Here is a 19,688-nt window from a genome sequence, read left to right on the forward strand (position 1 = left end):
ATTGACTAAATTGGCAATGCAACCCAAAAAATTCAGTGTGTTAATTTGCACTTTTAATTGTAGGGGTGAAGTGCAGATGCTCTATTGTTCAATATGATAAAATGTCTTTTCTCCTAATTCTTACAGTGTAATACCTGAGCCAGGAATAATTTCTTATCAATCAACAAAAATCAGCCAACCTCTAACTAGAAGCTATACAATAATAAGCGGCGGATATGTGAAATCAACAAAAACATGTCATCTTGAATTGCTATGAGATGGGTACATTGGCCAGAAATAAAAATACATTTACCCCACTCATGAATAGGGGGGGGTGGAGTTGCTTATATCTTGTCTTTCTCTAAACATACATTATCCATACCAGGCTCTGTAAAAATCCAGCAGTTACTCATCTCACAATGGTCCAAAATCCAAAACAAGCTAGTGTTAATTCAAGCAGGCAACTTTAGTTTTGAATTGTTCTTCCAGCTGCAAAACAAAATTCTTCATATTACCTACTTCTTGTACAGCCATGGCAGAAATATGATTTAACTTAATGGGTAAATAGCATTACCTGATGAAGTAATAGTAAAAGAAATCAGCATAGAGAGCTGTCTGAACCACACCTGAGACGCAAGCTGCATAAACAAGAAAGAAGTCAGAATATTACTAGAGTAGAAACACAGTTTAAAAGGTAGTTCCAATTTTCAGCATTTATTACCTATCCATCGGGTGAAACGTGGCTCAGTCAAATAGCGGTATATCCAGTTCAGAATGTAAAACGCACGATATGCACTGCATCCCAAAAATGGTTAGTATTTCCTTTTATGTTAGCCTCAATAATAACTATAGTCTGAGACAAGTTCAAATTGAAAAATCTGGATAACTTCTAGAGCTAATTGCTCAGATAAAAATTATATCACTCCAGGGACTTAATTTCTTAGCAATTGTGGTGGAAATTAAACCCTTTTGATGTGTGACTGTTCAAACATAAAGGTGGATGCTCATAGTATAAGCAACCAAATCATAAGGCAAATCTTAGAGCGGAAACTAACATCAACAGAAGCATACATACCCAAGAAAGAATACATATTGTCCTGTCAAATTGTCCACATTTCCACTTCGTTGCAACAAAACCAACTGGGGTAGTATTGCAACTGCCTCCAAGTATATTGAAAATGCCCAGAAGATCTGCAATAGATTCGCATTAAGTAAACAACCATATTCATGATGTTGCTCACTGGGATATGCAACAAAAAATTCAACATATGTGACAAAGCCTAAACAGTTTTCCAATGAAGTATCAAAATGTTGAGATGAATATAATCTATTACAGCTTTTGCATGCACAAATATATGGGAAAAGAATCTGCAGGCTTTCAATAAGTACTTGAACATGGGAAGATTCTAACTATCATGGCATATATAGTCTCAAGCAAAATTATAATCTAGGGTATGCACTGGAAAATTCAAGATGCAATTTGCTGATTGGAATCCTCAGGTTGGGTCATAGATATATAAAGATAACAATCCTTCATCCACTAATCCGTTTTCATAGTCTAAGTTAGTTCACAACAAATGCAAGGTTAGTCGCTGCACAGAAAAATAATATTTTTCACGCGAAAGATAAGCACAGCTCAACCTGAAAAATGAAGAAGGCTTCGACAAATGCACACAACACAAAGCATCAAAAGGGGAAATGAAAAACTCTACATCTGAATAACCATTTATAAAGAATTGTTTTTAGTAACAAAATTGCCTAAGGAGACATGTAAGAGTTTCAAGCAATAGACAGCAGGAGAGTGCATAATCTCAGATCCTCATATCTACAATGGCGAAAGCAAAACTGAGTTGGACCTTGATTATCCTATTGAACCAGCAAAATCGTATTAACCAATCAATCAATCATCTAATTTAATATCTAACAGTCGTAAAACCTAAAAAGCACAAATTATCCTGCAACAAGTGTTATATTATGATGAGAAATGCACATTACTAAACAAAAAAAACCCTCGAGAAGTCAAATAAATGTGAAAGAAGAAAGAGGATGAAATAATGAATTAGGGGAAGAGGAAGGAACCTCTTGCAAGGTGAACTTCTCGTGCAAGATGAGGGCAAGGAAGAAGCTGGCACCAACGAGGAAATAGTGGCGGAAAGTGTCGAGCTCCCTGTCGTAGGTTCTCCTGACGAGTGGGTGAAGGCGCATGCAATAGACGATCGCCAAGGAGCTCACAATGAACACTATCTTCATCACCGTGTTGTACAACGATATGAACTCCGTGAACAGATCTAGATACCTCGCCAGGAACACTATCGCATATAACTCCTGCGTCTTCCGAGAAATTCCTGAAACAAACCGTAACCGCCCCCAATTCGGATCAGTAGATCAGTGGAATCGAAATGACCTAACTCAAAAATTAGTGTTTTATCGGTTTGAGGAAGGAATGCGAGTGAAATGAAGAGAGGGAGAGACCTGAGCATGATTTGGTGGCGTAGATCTTGAGGAGGAGGACCAGAATGCTGAGAAGATGGGTCATATCACCGGCGAGCCTGAAGATATTCATCTTGACGCGCTCTCAACACTCCAATGCCCTAGACAGAGAGACAGAGAGAAACGCAGCACAAACACAAAGCAATGGAAAAATGAACGAGCGGAAGGAAGATCCCGTGTGCCAACGACGCTGCGCTACAATTTTAAATACTCAAAATTGTAGGTCCTTTTTCCAAATTCTTTTATATTACATTTACCCCCAATTTATTTTTGGATTTAGCTAACAGAAGTATGTGTTAAGATTATAAATTTTTCTTTGATGACTGTTAAAGGTTATAAATTGAAAATATTGTTATAAAAGTTATACAGAATTTAATTTTTTTTAAATAGAGTCATAGTGTATTAATTAAAGTAAAAAAATATTTTTATTAACAATAATTATTTTTGTTGTCAGGAAATGGGCTAGGAGAACCCAGCCCAAAGAACAAACATAACAATGATACACTAAACAAGCTTTCCTCCCTCTCAAAACACTCTAACTACTCCCTCACCTGATCATACGCATAAAACGGCCAAGGCAAAAACATCATGAATAAAGAAAATAGATGAAGGGCGATCAAACTGGAGCCACGCAAACCTGCTTCTCCATCCAATCCAACGCCGGTGAGAAAGATTGCTTTCCAAGGGGAAAATAAAATTTTTAATAGTTTTTTTAGGTAAACCAACCGGGCCGAAGCCCAACACAACAATCCAACAATCCGCACACATATTACTCTCCCTTTGAACTTGCTGAATCTTAATTTCCCAAGGCCTTGCTTCAAAAGTTTAAACTCCATAACGTCTCTGACCAGGGAATTGTGCATGGGAGAAACTCGGTGGCTACTTAATTTCTTAAAAAACTTCGTATGAGTCTATATCAAGTTCTCAACTATGATCCTTCTCACTCCAATCTCGCAGGCCATCTTTATACCATTAAAAACACCCCATAATTCATCTTGATTTTTTTTAACATTTTACTTGTTTTTTTCTTCGTCTGAAGTATATACCTGCTGTCCACCGAGAATTTAACCAACCCACTTATGTAGTAACTAGTAAGCATCTCCCACGAATTTGTCCCGAATAAGTGTAGGAGAAAGTACAGGTAAACAAGGTAAATATTGAATAACGTAAATTAATTATTAAAATCAGATTTTTAATTTATTAGAATAATCAATTTTTGAATTTAAATTATTAGAGTTAAGCAACTTAATCTCTTCTGTCACATCGTGTTTCTATTTCACGTCGCGACGAAAATGGCACTGTAATTTCAACCACCGCAACGTGTAGTGCTGCTGAAAGCCATCCACCAACGCGGCTTCATGCTCGCGCGCCGCAGCCACCACCAAATACCGCAGCCCCACCCCATGTCGAGATTCGTAGTAGCATCGCCCAACCATTGCAATCCTTTTCTATTCCGCAATTTGCAACAGCAAAAACAACCACCGTAGTCCCTCTCCCTCACGTTAGTAGCTGCGCCGCCGGACCACCGCAGCAACCTCTTCCTCGCAATTCGCAGCAGCGCCACCTGACCACTGTACCACGTCTCTTCTCACGATTCGCAGCTCTGCCTCTGTGATGCCGGTTCATCTGGCAACGCAACAACAACGTCTTCCTTACGGGGTTCATGTTGCCCAAATGTGAACCAAATGTGGAGCTTATTTCTAAGCGTCATAACCTGCCAAGTGGCTCATACCAATATCTTATGAGTCTCATGCCTCTTGACCTCACATGTGAAATTTTATTTCTTTATATTTTCTTTAAAAGAAACCATGACATGTTAGATGGTTATTTTAATGGTTATTTAATTGGAATTGATTTAGTTAGATATAATTAAATAAATATGTTGGATGTTCAATTCACTAAATTTACGGATAATTATTTTTATCTTTAAGTGTCGATGAGGGTTTTTGTTGACGAACCAACGACGATGGGGCTGAGCTGATTAGCAACCAAGCGACGATGGCAACGACAAAGAGTTATTAGCAACCAAGCGACGATGGCAACGACAGAGAGTTTGGAGCACAAGCTGGTGTTTTGGTAAATTAGGGTATAATAAATGGTTAAAATTTTTTAATTACTAAACAATATTTTTTGGTGGGGTAATTCGGATGGAGTGTTTTTTTTTATTTTATTGGGCCAAATTTTTAACCCATTGTTCACATTATTCAGATTTTCTGTTGTCTACCTATTGGAGCCATAAGTTCAATTTCACCAAAATCGAAGCCAAAAATTCAAACTCTACCCAATTCTATTCTACCTGCGGACAAACTCGCACATATCTTATCCTACTCGCAGTGGGTCGGGTAGACAATTTTACCCAAACAGATTAGTCCAGATTAAATATCTACGAGTAGAATATATATTGTCAACCCTAATTCCATATTTCTTTTCTAAGATTTAGGATGTTTCGTTTCAGAAAAAAAAAAAAAAAAAAACGCGACAGCACGCTTTTTTAAAATTTTAAAGTTTTTCTAAATTTAAAAGGTTGGTTCATAAGTCGACAAGTACCCTAAATAATTACCTGACAAAATTATATATTAAATAGTTTAGTCAAATATATTAAATTATTTAATATTTTTTAATTATTATTTTTACATGTAAAATTATTTCATGGGTAATCACCAAAAAGTTTTCATGTTCAAATAAAGTTTAGGTTAGAACTTAAAAATAACAAATGAACAATTTTAATAATTTAATACACAGCATAATAATACAAGAAAAATATTAAGTGTTATTAGAATTTATTATTTTTTATAATTATTTAATTATTAATTCAAATTTTTTAGTCTAATAATCCAATAATATATGTTATTTCATATTTTTAAATATTGATAGCTAATTAATGACCAAAACTAAATTTAAATAATCTTTTAACATTTTTCATAATATAATATTAAACAAATTTTGTCATGAGTGTAGAAAGAGCAATCGTAATATATGAATTAATTAATATCTTTGGAATAATAGTATAAAGAATTTGGATTTTTTAAATTTTAAATTTTATCTTAAATGATAAAATATGATCTCTCACAATTTATTTTATAAAAAAAATTAAAAAAATATTTAATAATGAGAAATCACATTTTATTAATTTATTGTCTAAAATAAAAATCTAAAATTTAAAATACCAAACACATAAAGTGGCATTTTTTGAAAGTTTACACGGACTGAAAAAATGCAAATGCATATACAATGTTGCGTTAATCTGGAAGAGAAGTAGAAAACAGGATGATAGGTGTAAGGTGCGAGGTAGAGGATCGGATCGGATTAGAAACCCCATCGTTTTCATAAACATGAGAGTGCTTCCCCTTTGAATTGGGATCTAACTTGATGGAAATCCCAAACCTAGATACAGATCATTCGTCCCCTTTCCAAATCCAAGGGAACCATTTTATACCATTATAAGATTAAATCCGATCGATGCACTATCTCTATTCCATGAACCATGATTTCGATTGACATGTAAAGGAAATCAGATTTATTATGTTATTGGCACAACTTTCTACCTAAAAATCCTAATTAATCATACAGTCTCTTCCGATCCAGCACTCCCTAATGATATAAAATCCAATCCCATTCTCCTTCTTCCATCACAGCTACAAGCAAAGCAAGCAAGTTATTATTTGCATTAATTCCAACAAATATTTCCAATAACCAAAAAAAATGATGAGAAGAATGCAGCTACAATCATTACTCTTTTCCTCATCACTCATACTAATAACACTCATCACCATCACTTCAGCACAGCTCTCACCAGTTCAGCCCCCAACAACAACAACAACAACCGCACCCCCAGCGCCGCCGCTCTCACAGCCCACAGCACCCGCCCCGGGATTCAACACAGTGCCCCTAGTACCAACCACGCCAAGTGGGGCCCCCACACCCACCGTAACGGTCCCAAAGGGCCCCACCATCGACATCGTTCAAATCCTCAAAAAAGCCAAGAGATTCTCCGTCCTCATCCGCCTCCTCAAGACAACACAGCTCATCAACCAGCTAAACTCACAGCTCGTCACCACTTCCTCCGGCGGCTTAACCCTCTTCGCGCCTGAAGACTCCGCCTTCTCCAAGCTCAAACCAGGCTTCCTCAACTCCCTCACTGATCGCCAGAAGGTTGAGCTCTTGCAGTTCCACTCACTCTCTTCCTTCATCGCCATCTCCAACTTCGATACTCTCACCAACCCTGTTCAGACACAAGCCGGTGATGACCCTCAGAGGCTTCAGCTTAATGTTACCACCTATGGAGGTAGCCAGGTTAACATGGCCACCGGCGCCGTCAACGCCAGCATTACTGGCACCATTTACTCAGACAATAAGCTTGCCATATACCAGGTGGACAAGGTGCTTCTGCCACTTGACCTCGTGCTTCCTGCAAAATCCCCGGCTCCGGCGCCGGGTCTTGCTTCGGCCAAGGCATTGCCGAAGGCGGCAAAGGGAAATTCAACGACGGCTGCGGACGATAGTGGTAGCGACGCCGGTGACACCGATGACGACAAGGCACTGCCGACAGATGCTTCTTCTGCAGAATCGGTGAAGGTGGTAGTGTGGATGAATGTTGCTGTCGCAGTGGCTTTGGTGGGTGCAACCATGTTTTAATCTCAAACAGAGTATAGGATTTTTTATTTGTTTTTTTGTTTTTGTGGGAGAGGGGGGGGGGGGGGGGGGTTGGGTATCTCTGCATGCATGGTGAGTGGTATTTTATTTCCATTTTCTTCATCCATCGTTTTTGTTCCTTTTTTCTTCATTATTATACTATTATTTCCCTTTTAAATTCTCCGGTATATTCATCTTCGCTCAGCTGTCTTGTTGACTTTATTGTTTAATTTGTATGTTTTGAAACCAGCTTTATAAGAGAAAACGTGATTATTTATTTTATTACATACCCATATTTATTCATATTGCTAAATTTACAGCTAAAACATATCGAAATTCGAAAGCTGCATTGTTTATATAATTCTTCAGGTTCAGACTAGAAGTCATTACTAAAAAAGGTTACCTATGTCCTTACTTTGGGACATATAGGTAGGAATGGCAACGAAGTAAGACGGGAATGGAAGTGGGAGATACTTTTTTGTTTTTCGTTTTCTGCCTCTAGATTTGTTTTTGTTCTCATTTCAATTTCTATTGTAAGAGATATTGTCCTTTATCTTCATTCTTTGTGGTTCTTTATTTTTTGCAAATCTCATTTTTTATTTTTTTATATTGATCATTTATATAAAAATTCTAATAAAAAATTTAAAAATATTTAAAAATATTATTACAACATACAAAAATATAGTCATACAGCAATAAAAAAAAATGTTGTGATTAAAGACAATGAGACAACAAGAGATGATGACACGATGAGCACTAAACAAGAATGGCGAAGAGTGTAGTTAGATTGAAATTTGCAAGTTCAGACCTTTTAGGGTGACTAGGGAGTGAAACGGCACCGTCTTAATATTTAAATAAATTTAATAATTCATAGATTAGCAAAGATACAAGAAATTTTCACTCGAATTTCCATGTCTGTCTCGAAAAAAATTTAGCCCCATCCCTATTTTCACAAAAAATTCTCCATATTCAAATTTCTATCTGGAACAGTCTCCGGAAATCTCGACACGTGCAATTTCTTTTCCGTCGATACGTCCCGCAATTTGTACTTGAATTCCTTTTGTCCCTGCCTGTTGAGTTAATTCAATAGCTTTTTTCATTGCTTTACGAAACGAAACTCTATTCCTTAATTGCCCGGCTATAAATTCTGCAAGAATATTAGGATGTCCATAAGGGTTTGCCATTCATAAAAAAGAATTTGTATATTATATTGATAAAATAATTTTAGATGATCGATAAATATTATTATTTTTTGTTAGTACTTAGTTAATAATAATTTACACTCATATTTAAATAATATCAAAGGTTAATATTTTTATTTTTTTAAAATATTAGTGTTAATTTAAATATAGGATAAAATAAAAAAATTGTTGACCATGTAAAATTTTTCATCCCATAAAATTTTCACTTGACAATTAAACAATCCCATTAAATACATTTATAATTCACATTTTTTTATATTATTATTATGTAAGATACATATGATAATAATCAATATATGATTAATTAAGATAATAGATTCTTTAACTTTGTAGTTAATAATTTTGCATACAAGTGAAAGAGATTTGTTTTATAAAAATTTATTGTATATTTATATAAATAAAAGATGAATATAATCTAACAAATAAATTAAGTACAAATTGTTAACACATATGTATGCATAAACTGGAGCTTTTATTTATTTTAATAAATGACAACAATAAGGTTTTGAGGATTTGTACAACAACAATGAAAAATAATAAGTTAGAAAATAAGTTTTGGAAACAAGTTTAGTGTTATGAAAATAAGGATTAGGGTTTAAGGGAAGAAGGAGAGAGAATAACAAGAATGATAAGTAATTTTATTATTAATTGTGTATACTAGAGAATATAAGAGGGACTATTTATAACTAATGGTCCAACTCTTAGCCAAGGGCCTAACACCTCGTTAGGACATTCATAATAAATATATGTATAACACTTCTCTTGTAAGTCTTTAGTAGTAATAGTAGATTAGTGTCTCATTAAAAAACTTTACTAAAAAAAAAATATAGTGAAAGAAAAAGAGTAGGTAGTTGCCTCATTAAAAACTTTATTAGAAAAAACTCAAGGTGGGATAAAAATCATGGTTAAGAAAAATAGTAAAGCCCGTATTACTCTCCCTGATAATTACATCTCTTGATATCTCTTAGTCGGCATATTCCTATTTTGTATACTAGCTTCTCAAATGTTGAAGTATGTAGTGTTTTAGTGAACATATCTATTAAATTATCATTAGAACAGATTTGTTGAACGTCTATATCACCACTTTGTTGAGGATCATGAAAGTATAAGAGTAGCTTTAGTAAAATGTGCTTTGTTCTATCTCCTTTGATTTATCCTTCTTTTAGTTAATGTATGCAAGCAAAGTTATCTTCGTGTATGACTGTTGGCATTTTTTTCACACTTGGGTTAGGGTTAGGATTATGGTTAGGGATAAGGTTAAGGTTAGGGTTAGGATTAAGGTTAGGATTAGGGTTAGAGTTAGCATTTAGGGTTAGCGTTAGAGTTTAGGGTTAGGGTTAGTATTATGGTTAGGGTTAGGGTTAGGGTTAGCATTTAGGATAAGGGTTAGGGTTAGGGTTAGAGTCAGAGTTAGGGTTAGCGTTAGGGTTAAATTTTAATGTTAGGATTTTATAGGTTTTATTGGGGTTAGGGTTAGCATTTAGGGTTAAGGTTAGAGTTAGAGTTTTCTAGGTAAGCCACACATATATTGGACATGTTGAGTGATTGACCTAAGCCAAATACATTCTCAAATTGCTTCATGAATTGCTAAAATTTCTACATGATTTAAGGATGTTGCAGCTATAGTTTACTTTGTTGAGCGCCAAAATATAATTTTGTCTCCATATGTGAATAGATAGTCTGTTTGTGATCTGTCGACTGCCTTTATGCGGATCAGAAAAAAACCTGCATATGCATATCCAACTAATTAAAATGTTGATTCGTTGGAGTAAAATAAACCCTTATCAACAGATCCTTAAAGATATCTTAATATATGTTTGACACCATTCCAATGTCTTCTAGTTGGATATGAGTTAAATCTCGATAACAAGTTTACTGAAAAAGTTATATATGGTCTTGTATTGCTAGCGAGATACATTAATGCGCCAATAACACTAAGATAGGGTACTTCAGAACCAAGGAGATCCTCATTATTTTCACATGGTCGAAATGGATCTTTATTCACATCTAGTAATCTCACCACTATTGGTGTACTCAATGGGTGTATCTTGTCCATGTAAAATTTTTTCAAAAGTTTTTCAGTATAAGTTAACTGATAGATGAATATACCATCTTTTAAGTGTTCAATTTGTAAATCAAGACAAAATTTTGTTTTACCAAAATCTTTCATTTCAAATTCTCTTTTTAAATAATTCATAATTTTTGGAATCTCTTCAAGTGATCCAATGATATTTAAATTATTAATATATATTGTAATAGTAATAAATTTGGATTTTGATTTTTTTTATAAACACATATGGGAATATACAATCATTTTTGTATTCATCTTTCAATAAGTACTCACTGAGATGTTTATACCATATAAATCCAGATTGTTTTAATCCATACAAGAATTTTTGAAGTTTTACTAAACAAATCTTCAGAGAATTATTATATGCTTCAGGCACTTTGTGTCATTCAGGGACTTTTATTAAATTTCTTTATCAATTGAGTCATATAAATAGGTTGTAACAATATCCATTAGGTGCATGTCAAACTTTTCATGCACAACCAGACTAATAAGATATCTTAATGTTATTGAATCCACCACAGGAGAATATGTTTTCACATAGTTAATACCAGGTTTTTGTGAGAACCCTTGTGCTACTAGTCGTGCTTTGTATCTTTCTATTTCATTTATCTCATTTCGTTTGTGCACAAAAATTCACTTGTATCCCACTGGATCTATACCTTCAGAGGTTTTAATTATAGGACTAAAAACTTCACGTTTTCTAAGTGAAGTTAATTTAGCGTGACTTGCGTCTTTTTATTTTAGCCAATCATCTCTCTGTTTGCATTCTTTGACAGATTTTGGTTCATGATTCTCATATTGCTTTGCTATTTCTACAGCAATATTATACGCAAAAATATTATCAACAACAGTATTCTTTCGATCCCATATTTTTTCAGTAATGACATAACTTATCGAGATCTCTTCATTTTCAGGTACCTGAACTTCTTCAGAAGTTTCATCAATAGTTATGTATTCGGACCCCCTTTGATTATTTACCTCCATATTGTGACCATCATGATTGATTATCTCTCTCCTTTTCCGGGGATTTTCATTCTTAGAACTGATTAGTCTTCCACGCTTTAAGCGTGGATTGCTTTCATTTGCACTAAAAATTTGACCTTCCAAAATATTTGTTTTTATTGGTGCATTTGTAGCTAGAATGTGAGATTTAGTTACTCTCTTTAGGTCAGTAAATGCATCTGATAATTAATTTGTAATATTTTGTATATGAATTAACCTTTGCACTTCTATTTTACATTATCTAGTGCTAGGATATAAATGTAATAACGACATTTTTCTATATTTGCAGTAAATTTAGGTCTAACATGAATATATTTGGGTGTAACACGAAGATGTTTGAGTGTACTGTTTAAGAATTTTCGATGTATTTTTATTCAGATAAGTTCTGCATAATTCAAAACTCTTCCTTTTCCTCTTCATCTTCTGCTGCTTCTTCTTCATCTTCTTATTTCGTTTTCTTATAATTTTTCTTGGGAGAAAAAATCAAACAAAGAAAAAGATACATAATGTTGCAAAATCAATAGAAAGAGGAGGAGGAAAAAAATGCATCAACGACAATAACAACAATAAAAAGAATCACGATAAGGATGAAATACGTGAAGAAGAAAAAGGAATTCGAAGAAAAAGAAGGAGGAATGCAAAGAAGAATGAGAAGAACAAGGAGAAGGAAGAGGAAGAAGAACGTGGAATACAAACATTAGAGAAGAACCGTTTTTCATTTTGCGCTATTTAAAGTTGAGGAAGTGCGTGTTTATACGCTCTTTAAATTGAGGGTTGTTTTTGTTAAACTTGGACTAACTTGTATAGACTTGTATGCCAAAAAAACTTGTATGTGTAGCAGATCTCTTCAAATAAATATTATTACTTTATTCACATGGTTATTTTAAAAAGAAAAATCCGTAACTATTCAATAACATTTTCCAATTTTTGTTCCAAAAAAGTTTTAATTAAAAATTCTAGAAAAGGCCGAAAACATTAAGGTGGGATTCAGAGGAGTGACAGCTCACAAGTCATAAGAGGAAAAAGCAAAAAATAAATACACTTCGAAACCAAATCATTTTAGTAAACTATTGATTATAGATAAGTATTTTCCATAACGCCTAGATCTTACTCATAAAATTCAAACATAAAACAATAGGTTCGATCTTATTCTATCTTTATGTTAAAGCAAATTAAGCTCAACTTGCATAAACACCAAAGAATTTTTGCATAGCACTAGGACCTCACACTCACTAATATTCCAAGAAAAGTCAAAACCAGAACAAGTACTGCAAAAAAGACAGCAAAGAACAAACCTGTGTGTGACCTCACCCTTCATCACTCATGCGCCACCATGCCTTTATATTCCAAAACCATACAACAAAGGTGCAGTAATTTCCAAGTTATTACTCCCTCCAAGTCCTAAGTCCTAATCCCGTGTTGGCAGTTACACAACATCAATCAAGTAAACCAAACAAACAGTACAGATAGAAGGAAATAGTACTTACAATGAATAACGAAAGAACCACAGAATCTATCATCCGTCTAAGATGGGCAAGTCAATTTTACGTCGGCCGCGTTGAAACTCACACATACAGATAGAAGGTCTTTGAAAATTCAGTCCCTTATTTTTCTTATCAGCTTCTTTCTCCTTCCTACGCGGATTCGCTCGAATCATCCTCATCGTCACTTTATCCCTTCCTTATATTACTTGGACGATTCCAAGTTACTCTCTTTATAACCTACTCTTTCAACATTCAAAGCTTCTCACTTCTCACCCAACCACCCCCAAACTGCTTCGTATTCATTTGGGTCAATGCTTTGCCGATTCCACACCCAGAAAACATTTTCCGGGAAAATTATGATCGCCGCGACAATAAGTCTTCTTTCCTTGGGCGAATTGCACATTTCATCGATTAACCATTTGGTTTCTTAAAGATTTTGCACATTCCTTCGCTAACTCCGCGAAATTCTGTAAACCCTAGGGGGAAAAAAAACTGAACTTTTGGAATTTGGATGGCTTCTGGGGTTATATTCTCGTCGCTGCGGCGTCGCCGGTCGCCGTCGCTAGAGGCCTTTCTGGCGCCGGTGGACCTTTCCGACGAGGCGCTCATCCGGACCGTCGTTGCAGTTGCCGGCGACCTCGTCACTGGCTTCTCCGATCACCGGTTATCCTTCCAGCGCAAGAACTCTCGCTCCCTAATCCGAAAGGTCGAGGTTTTTCAGCTCCTATTAGAGTCACTGAGGGATTCAAGTGTGAGTCTTCTCCCCACGGCGGCGCTCTGCTTGAGGGAGCTCTTTTTGGTGGTATATCGTTCCAAGATTCTCCTTGATTACTGCGCGCAATCGAGTAAGTTATGGCTTTTGCTTCAGAACCACTCTATTTCCGGTCACTTCCATGATTTGGGTCAAGAATTTTCGACCCTTTTGGATGTTTTCCCCGTTAGGGCCGTTGACCTTAGCGACGATGTTAGGGAACAGATTGAGTTGTTGAGGAAACAGTCTAGGAGGGCCAAATTGTTTGTGGATAAGAAGGATGATGGCCTTAGAATAAAGTTCTTTTCTTTTCTTGAGGCATTCGAGAATGGGAGGATTCCTTGTTCTGATGAATTGAGGCGTTTCTATGTTGATGAGTTGAAGATTAGTGATGCTAGGAGTTGTAGGGCTGAGATTGAAGCTTTGGAAGAGCAGATTGTTAATCATGAGGGTGATATTGAGCCAACCGTTTCTGTGCTTAATGGACTGGTGGCAATGACGCGGTGTAGCAGGTTTCTACTCTTTCGGTTTGAGGAGGAAGATGATGACTTTGGTTTGGGGAATGAGAATCAGAAGAAGGCCAAGGTGAGATTGGTTAATCAAGATGTCGTGGACAAGATTTTGACCATTCCTAAGGACTTTTGCTGTCCAATATCATTGGATTTGATGCGTGATCCGGTGATAATATCAACAGGTCAGACTTATGATCGGAGTTCCATATCAAGGTGGATGGACGAAGGGCATTCTAACTGTCCAAAAACAGGCCAAACACTTGCACACAACCGGCTTGTTCCTAACCGCACACTTAGGAATTTGATCGTGCAGTGGTGCAGTGCACATGGAATACCCTATGATCCACCAGAGGTAATTGATCCATCTGCTGAAACTTTTGCCTCAGCTTGTCCTGCCAAAGCTACCATGGAAGCCAATAAAGCAACTGTGGTGCTTCTCATTCAGCAGCTAGCTAATGGGTCACAATCTGGAAGGACTGTAGCTGCAAGGGAGATAAGATTGCTTGCAAAAACTGGAAAAGAGAATCGTGCCTTCATTGGAGAGGCAGGGGCAATTCCTTATCTTCGGGATTTACTTTCTTCTCCTAACACGGTCGCGCAGGAGAACTCAGTAACTGCATTGCTCAACCTATCCATTTTTGAAAGAAACAAGAGTCGCATCATGGATGAGGCAGGGTGCTTGGGATCAATAGTTGATGTTTTGAAATTTGGACAAACAACTGAGGCAAGGGAAAATGCTGCTGCAACATTGTTCAGTCTCTCTGCTGTCCATGACTATAAAAAAAGGATTGCAGATAATGTCGGAGCCGTTGAAGCACTGGCAAGTCTGTTGCAAGAGGGAACCCGAAGGGGGAAGAAGGATGCTGTAACAGCATTGTTTAATCTTTCCACCCATACTGAGAACTGCGCAAGGATGATAGCAGCAGGAGCAGTCACGGGCTTAGTCGAGGCATTGGGAAACGAAGGAATTGCTGAGGAAGCAGCAGGTGCCTTGGCCTTGATTGTCCGGCAGCCACTTGGGGCAAAAGCTGTGGTGAGTGAGCAAGCAGCAGTGGCTGGATTGATAGGAATGATGCGTTGTGGAACACCAAGAGGCAAAGAGAATGCGGTTGCCGCGTTGCTGGAGTTGTGCCGCAGCGGTGGCACAGCTGCAACTGAAAGGGTGGTTAGGGTGCCGGCTTTGGCAGGATTACTTCAAACCCTGCTCTTCACAGGAACAAAGCGAGCGAGACGAAAAGCAGCTTCACTTGCAAGAGTGTTTCAGAGATGTGAGAATGCCACTATGCATTATGGTGGATTGGGCCTAGGATATGCATTGGCTAGTAATTCAGCATCAACAAGGGATACAACAATTTTTGCTGGTGATGTTTCAGTACCAATGTCCATTTCTCTACCTGTATTGTAGTGATAATACCCCAATGTTTATTATGTTCCCATTATTTTTTCAAGTCTTTACAGATTCTTTCATTGAAATTTAGAAAATATAGGAATAACATGTACCAAAAGAAAACAATGTATTGTCCAAAAAATATATAATGTTCCAAAGATGAATTGAACCATTTCTGGTGTCCATTTCTTTGATTTGGCCTTAACCAAGAAGGTATGCATTTCATATTCATAATTGTTTTAGTAAAACTTAGATGTTAGCATACGTGCTATTTTGCTTGTTTATTGGTAAGACACTAAAAGACATCCTAATCAACCACCGAAATATCTTTAATGTTGAAATGCAACGCCTCTCCTTTTTTCCTTAAACTTTTCACTGGAAAAGATACATCCTGCTTTTGTTTTTTCTCATCATCATATATTTTGCTTTTTGAAGATATGCGGTTTATATAAACTACTTTTTCAAAAGGAAAATAGATTTTCATACGTAATTTAATATACTGCTTGGCTTCTTTCCTTTAAAAAGAAAGAAAATAAAATCTCCGAGAAGTTTTAACTGTGACATCTGTTTCCACTTCCCTCAATAAACATGGTGTGTTTTGCTGTTACCATTGGTTTCAAGTTTGATTCTCAGTCATCGTCTTTGCATAAAGGGTGGGAATAAGTTCTGTTTGTTGTCAAGTCTTCGGCCATCACTTGAGATTAAGAATGGGTTGAGTCTTGCTGGAGATTCCAATGTTAGCCTCAATTGTGAAACGTGAGGAAGGATTCCTTGTTAGGCATAAAGAAGCATTATTCTTTCTAATTTGATTAAACTCTGTTTCTCATTGTATGGATTATATTTATTTATTTATTATTTTAACTAACAAGACCTAAAACGTTAAAACTTCGTTTAGAATGTTTAAGTGTCAAACCATACAATTGATTGAAATCAATGAAAAATGAATAGAGTCATACACCAATGTATTTGGACAATACCAGGAATGTACTAATAAGGGTCCCCTATGACATAATAGTCTTTTTCTCCTATAAAGTTCAAACCAAGGAAGGTCGCACAATAGATGCTTTCTGCACTTTGAGAGATATGTGAGGTTTTGAAAATAGAGGGGCCATCTGATTTTCTGCAATCAGATTCCTGTCATAAGGAAATTTAGAATTTTTTATCCAAAGAAGATAAGGAAAATGCATCGAATACAGTTGGACTTTTGGGTTGGCGCTAGAGCTGAATTTTTGGTGTTGAGGGCTTGCTTTTTCGCCTAAGTGGATTGCCTTGGGAAATACGTGGAAATCGGTCATATTGTTTAAGTTTCTCGTATTTAATATATAATATTCTGTGAAAACTTAGACTAGACGACCTTAGGATAAAAATGAATGCTCGAGTATGTAAATTGTTTAGTGCTTTAATGATATATCTTGCACAAGGTTGAGTTTTGGTCTGTTGTTGATATTGGTGTTGGAATTTCAAATGATGAACTAATGATGTTTGATAAGGTAGGAGAATAAATGTGAGTTTGTGGTGATTTGTTGATGAATCTTGTTGATTAAGTAATGAATGTTTGGTATGAGATTATATATATGTTGAGGTATAATTGATTGAGGTAGGATGTGGAGGTTTTGGCATTTTAAATGGTATGTTGTTGTGTTGGATATGTGTAAAGGAAGTAGGATTTGAGTTTGGTTTGTAATGAAAATTGAGGTTTGAGATGTTTGTAAAAAACTTATTTTTGACCGAATTTCGAAGAGCCATAACTTGGTTTTCGGACCCTAAAGTGTTTCAAACTTGTTTCAAATGAAAATTTGGTCCGTGAAGTTTATGTTGTTCAAAGAACGGATGAAAAATGTTTTAAAACAAAAAAGTTATGCGCGTCGAAAGTTTGGAGGGCAAAATTGAAAATTCTGCAGCATTCAGCATTTTTGCTGTTCTGCACAGCTTGCGTACGCGACACTGCATGCGGCGCGACCAAACTCGTTGGGTTTGGCATCTTACGTACACGAGTAGTGTGTTTGCATACGCGAACAATGGTTTTTTAGGGGTTGCATACGCGACTACCTGCACGCGATGCGACCAACCTTTTCGGGTTGGGCATCTCCCGTGTGCGTTGCCCCTGTTTCAGCAAATCAAAGTTTTATGTTTTAAAGCTAAATTTTGAACTTCTAAACCTCTATTTTCATTCCTTTAAACCTAATTCATAGTATTAAGTTTAGTAATAAGATGAAGCTAGAAAACAGAGGTAACTTGGGGGTGAAATAAGGTTGGAAAATTGATAAATTATATATGGAAATGTGAATACTTGGAGTGCATTTGATGCTATGACTTTGATGATATGATTATTCCATGGTTTCAAATGATTATGAATGTTTATTGGCTTATGCACTTACTTATCTGATATACGAGTTTTCTTGAGTAAAGTACCGTGACTTGCCACCACGTGTTTCATGTTGAGACTCGATACTCTATTCACCTTACGTTGTAAGGGTGACCGAGCACTTATAAATTCTCGGGAATGTTAACCCTCATTTAGTATATATATATATATATATATATATATATATATATATATATATATATATATATATGAGAAAAAACTATGTATAGACTCATGGGGATACGTGACGGGGGATAGTCCAGGGTTTAGCAGCTAGACTTGTCGGATTGGCTTGATAACAGACAAATGAGACTCATCAGTCATAGGACAGGCATGCATCATGTGCATATTATTTTCCTTGCTTGTTGTGCATTAATTAGGAATGCCTAATTGATTATAATATGCTAATTGTTATACTTGCTATCTGTATTATTTGTACTCTACCTGTATTTGTCTTTGTCTGCTTGTCTGTCTGTGCAAACTTACCAGAGATGGAGGTACGGAGGAAAGGTGGAAAGATTTAATGTTTAAATTAAGTTTTAGTTATGTTTAGAAATCCTTAGAAGACCACCCGCTTATGGTTTCTGTTTTTAGTCCTTTAAGTCTTATAATCTGAGTGCGGCGCTCTAGGATTGCCTCTGACATTTCTAGGACCTTATATCTTGTGTGCGTGGCACCTTTACCATGCTAAGAGCCTTCTATTCTCATCCCATACTATGTTGTTATTTTTCAGATGCAAGTCGAGAGGCACCTCGGTAGGTATCTAGAGCTTCTGCAGCGAAGTGAATTTATTTTGGGTTTTATTTTTGGTCTTTTACTATATATGTATAGACTCTCCTCATGTATATATATGCTTTACTGTTGCACCTCTTAGAGGTTTATGGAGAATTAGGGTTTTAAAAATGTATTTTGGGTTATGAGATTGTATATTTTGTATGTAAATATTCTCCAGCCAGCCTTAGCTTCACAGGCTGAGTTAGGAGCTTGTTATTTCGTATCTCTTGACCCTCTATTCCTACCTTCTTTTTAGTTATACTTATGAGCTTTAGTTTTTCTTCGCACGCAAGTAATCCTTAATCTTGAGCATTGGCTTTTAACTTTGAAATTTTGTTTTACCTATTTTTCAAGGCTCCTTGTATATATTATATCCTTCAGTTACTATCTGTATATATTTTTATTTTAGAGGTCGTAATACCACACCACCTCTATTTTACGGCTTAAACGTAAAGTTTTGTGTGGTAGGGTGTTACATTATGGTATCAGAGCAGTTCGTTCCTATAGAGTCTGAGGGATGGACTGACTATGCTTCTATGCATTCTCTGTGTATGTGTCTATGTGCTATTAGGATATCTAGTTGATATATGTGGCATAAACGTTCATGAGCATGCATTTGGGACTTGAAGCACTAGACCTGCGATATTGAGATTGATCAACTTAATATCACTTGTTTGGTGTGTATAGAAACCAGATGGCGCCTTGTGGACGCGGTCGCGGGCGAAGTAGAGGTAGAATAGGCAATGCTACTCCTGAACCGACAAGGAGTAATCCCGTAAACTTCATGGTTGCCCTTGAAAACATGGCTACAGCTATGCAGGCGACAGCCGAGGCACTGGGTAACCAAATAAACCATGGAAACAACGGGAATAATAATGAAGAGGGTCCAATGACGATTTCAAAATCAAATACAACATTAAGGACGATTCTAAACCAAAAATTACGTCAAAGACGGTTTCGATTCTGACCCTAAATGTTAGGGACCAAAACAATACTTACTCCTTCTATTATACTATTGAATTTATTATGATACAACTCT

At 36.1% G+C, this 19,688-nt stretch overlaps 3 protein-coding genes across 3 annotated transcripts; 2 read left to right on the top strand and 1 right to left on the bottom strand.

Moving 5' to 3' along the window:
* Window positions 1-218: 218 nt before the first annotated feature.
* Window positions 219-2,667, bottom strand: LOC130967492 (ER lumen protein-retaining receptor A-like). The gene is made up of 6 exons (XM_057892373.1): window positions 2,452-2,667; window positions 2,059-2,324; window positions 1,055-1,170; window positions 701-774; window positions 554-617; window positions 219-468 (listed from the first exon to the last, which is right to left on the bottom strand). The coding sequence occupies exons 1-6, from the start codon at window positions 2,540-2,542 to the stop codon at window positions 432-434; spliced, it is 648 nt and encodes a 215-aa protein (XP_057748356.1). The 5' UTR covers window positions 2,543-2,667; the 3' UTR covers window positions 219-431.
* A 3,448-nt stretch (window positions 2,668-6,115) lies between these two features.
* Window positions 6,116-7,154, top strand: LOC130969564 (fasciclin-like arabinogalactan protein 11). The gene has a single exon (XM_057895343.1). The coding sequence runs from the start codon at window positions 6,172-6,174 to the stop codon at window positions 7,102-7,104; it is 933 nt and encodes a 310-aa protein (XP_057751326.1). The 5' UTR covers window positions 6,116-6,171; the 3' UTR covers window positions 7,105-7,154.
* A 5,685-nt stretch (window positions 7,155-12,839) lies between these two features.
* On the top strand, window positions 12,840-15,682 carry LOC130968584 (U-box domain-containing protein 17-like). Its single transcript, XM_057893934.1, has one exon. The coding sequence runs from the start codon at window positions 13,372-13,374 to the stop codon at window positions 15,526-15,528; it is 2,157 nt and encodes a 718-aa protein (XP_057749917.1). The 5' UTR covers window positions 12,840-13,371; the 3' UTR covers window positions 15,529-15,682.
* Window positions 15,683-19,688: the final 4,006 nt, after the last annotated feature.

This window comes from Arachis stenosperma, chromosome 3 (assembly GCF_014773155.1).
Source record: "Arachis stenosperma cultivar V10309 chromosome 3, arast.V10309.gnm1.PFL2, whole genome shotgun sequence".
Classification (NCBI taxonomy): Eukaryota; Viridiplantae; Streptophyta; class Magnoliopsida; order Fabales; family Fabaceae; genus Arachis; species Arachis stenosperma.

Excerpts from the sequence above, each read along its gene's own strand:
- LOC130967492 (XM_057892373.1), bottom strand. The coding sequence starts at position 2,542 with ATGAATATCTTCAGGCTCGCCGGTGATATGACCCATCTTCTCAGCATT. Across the intron at positions 2,325-2,451 it reads CGCCACCAAATCATGCTCAG|GAATTTCTCGGAAGACGCAG; the intron begins GTCTCTCCCTCT and ends GGTTTGTTTCAG. Across the intron at positions 469-553 it reads TTTTACTATTACTTCATCAG|CTGGAAGAACAATTCAAAAC; the intron begins GTAATGCTATTT and ends TTTGTTTTGCAG.
- LOC130968584 (XM_057893934.1), top strand. The coding sequence starts at position 13,372 with ATGGCTTCTGGGGTTATATTCTCGTCGCTGCGGCGTCGCCGGTCGCCG.
- LOC130969564 (XM_057895343.1), top strand. The coding sequence starts at position 6,172 with ATGATGAGAAGAATGCAGCTACAATCATTACTCTTTTCCTCATCACTC.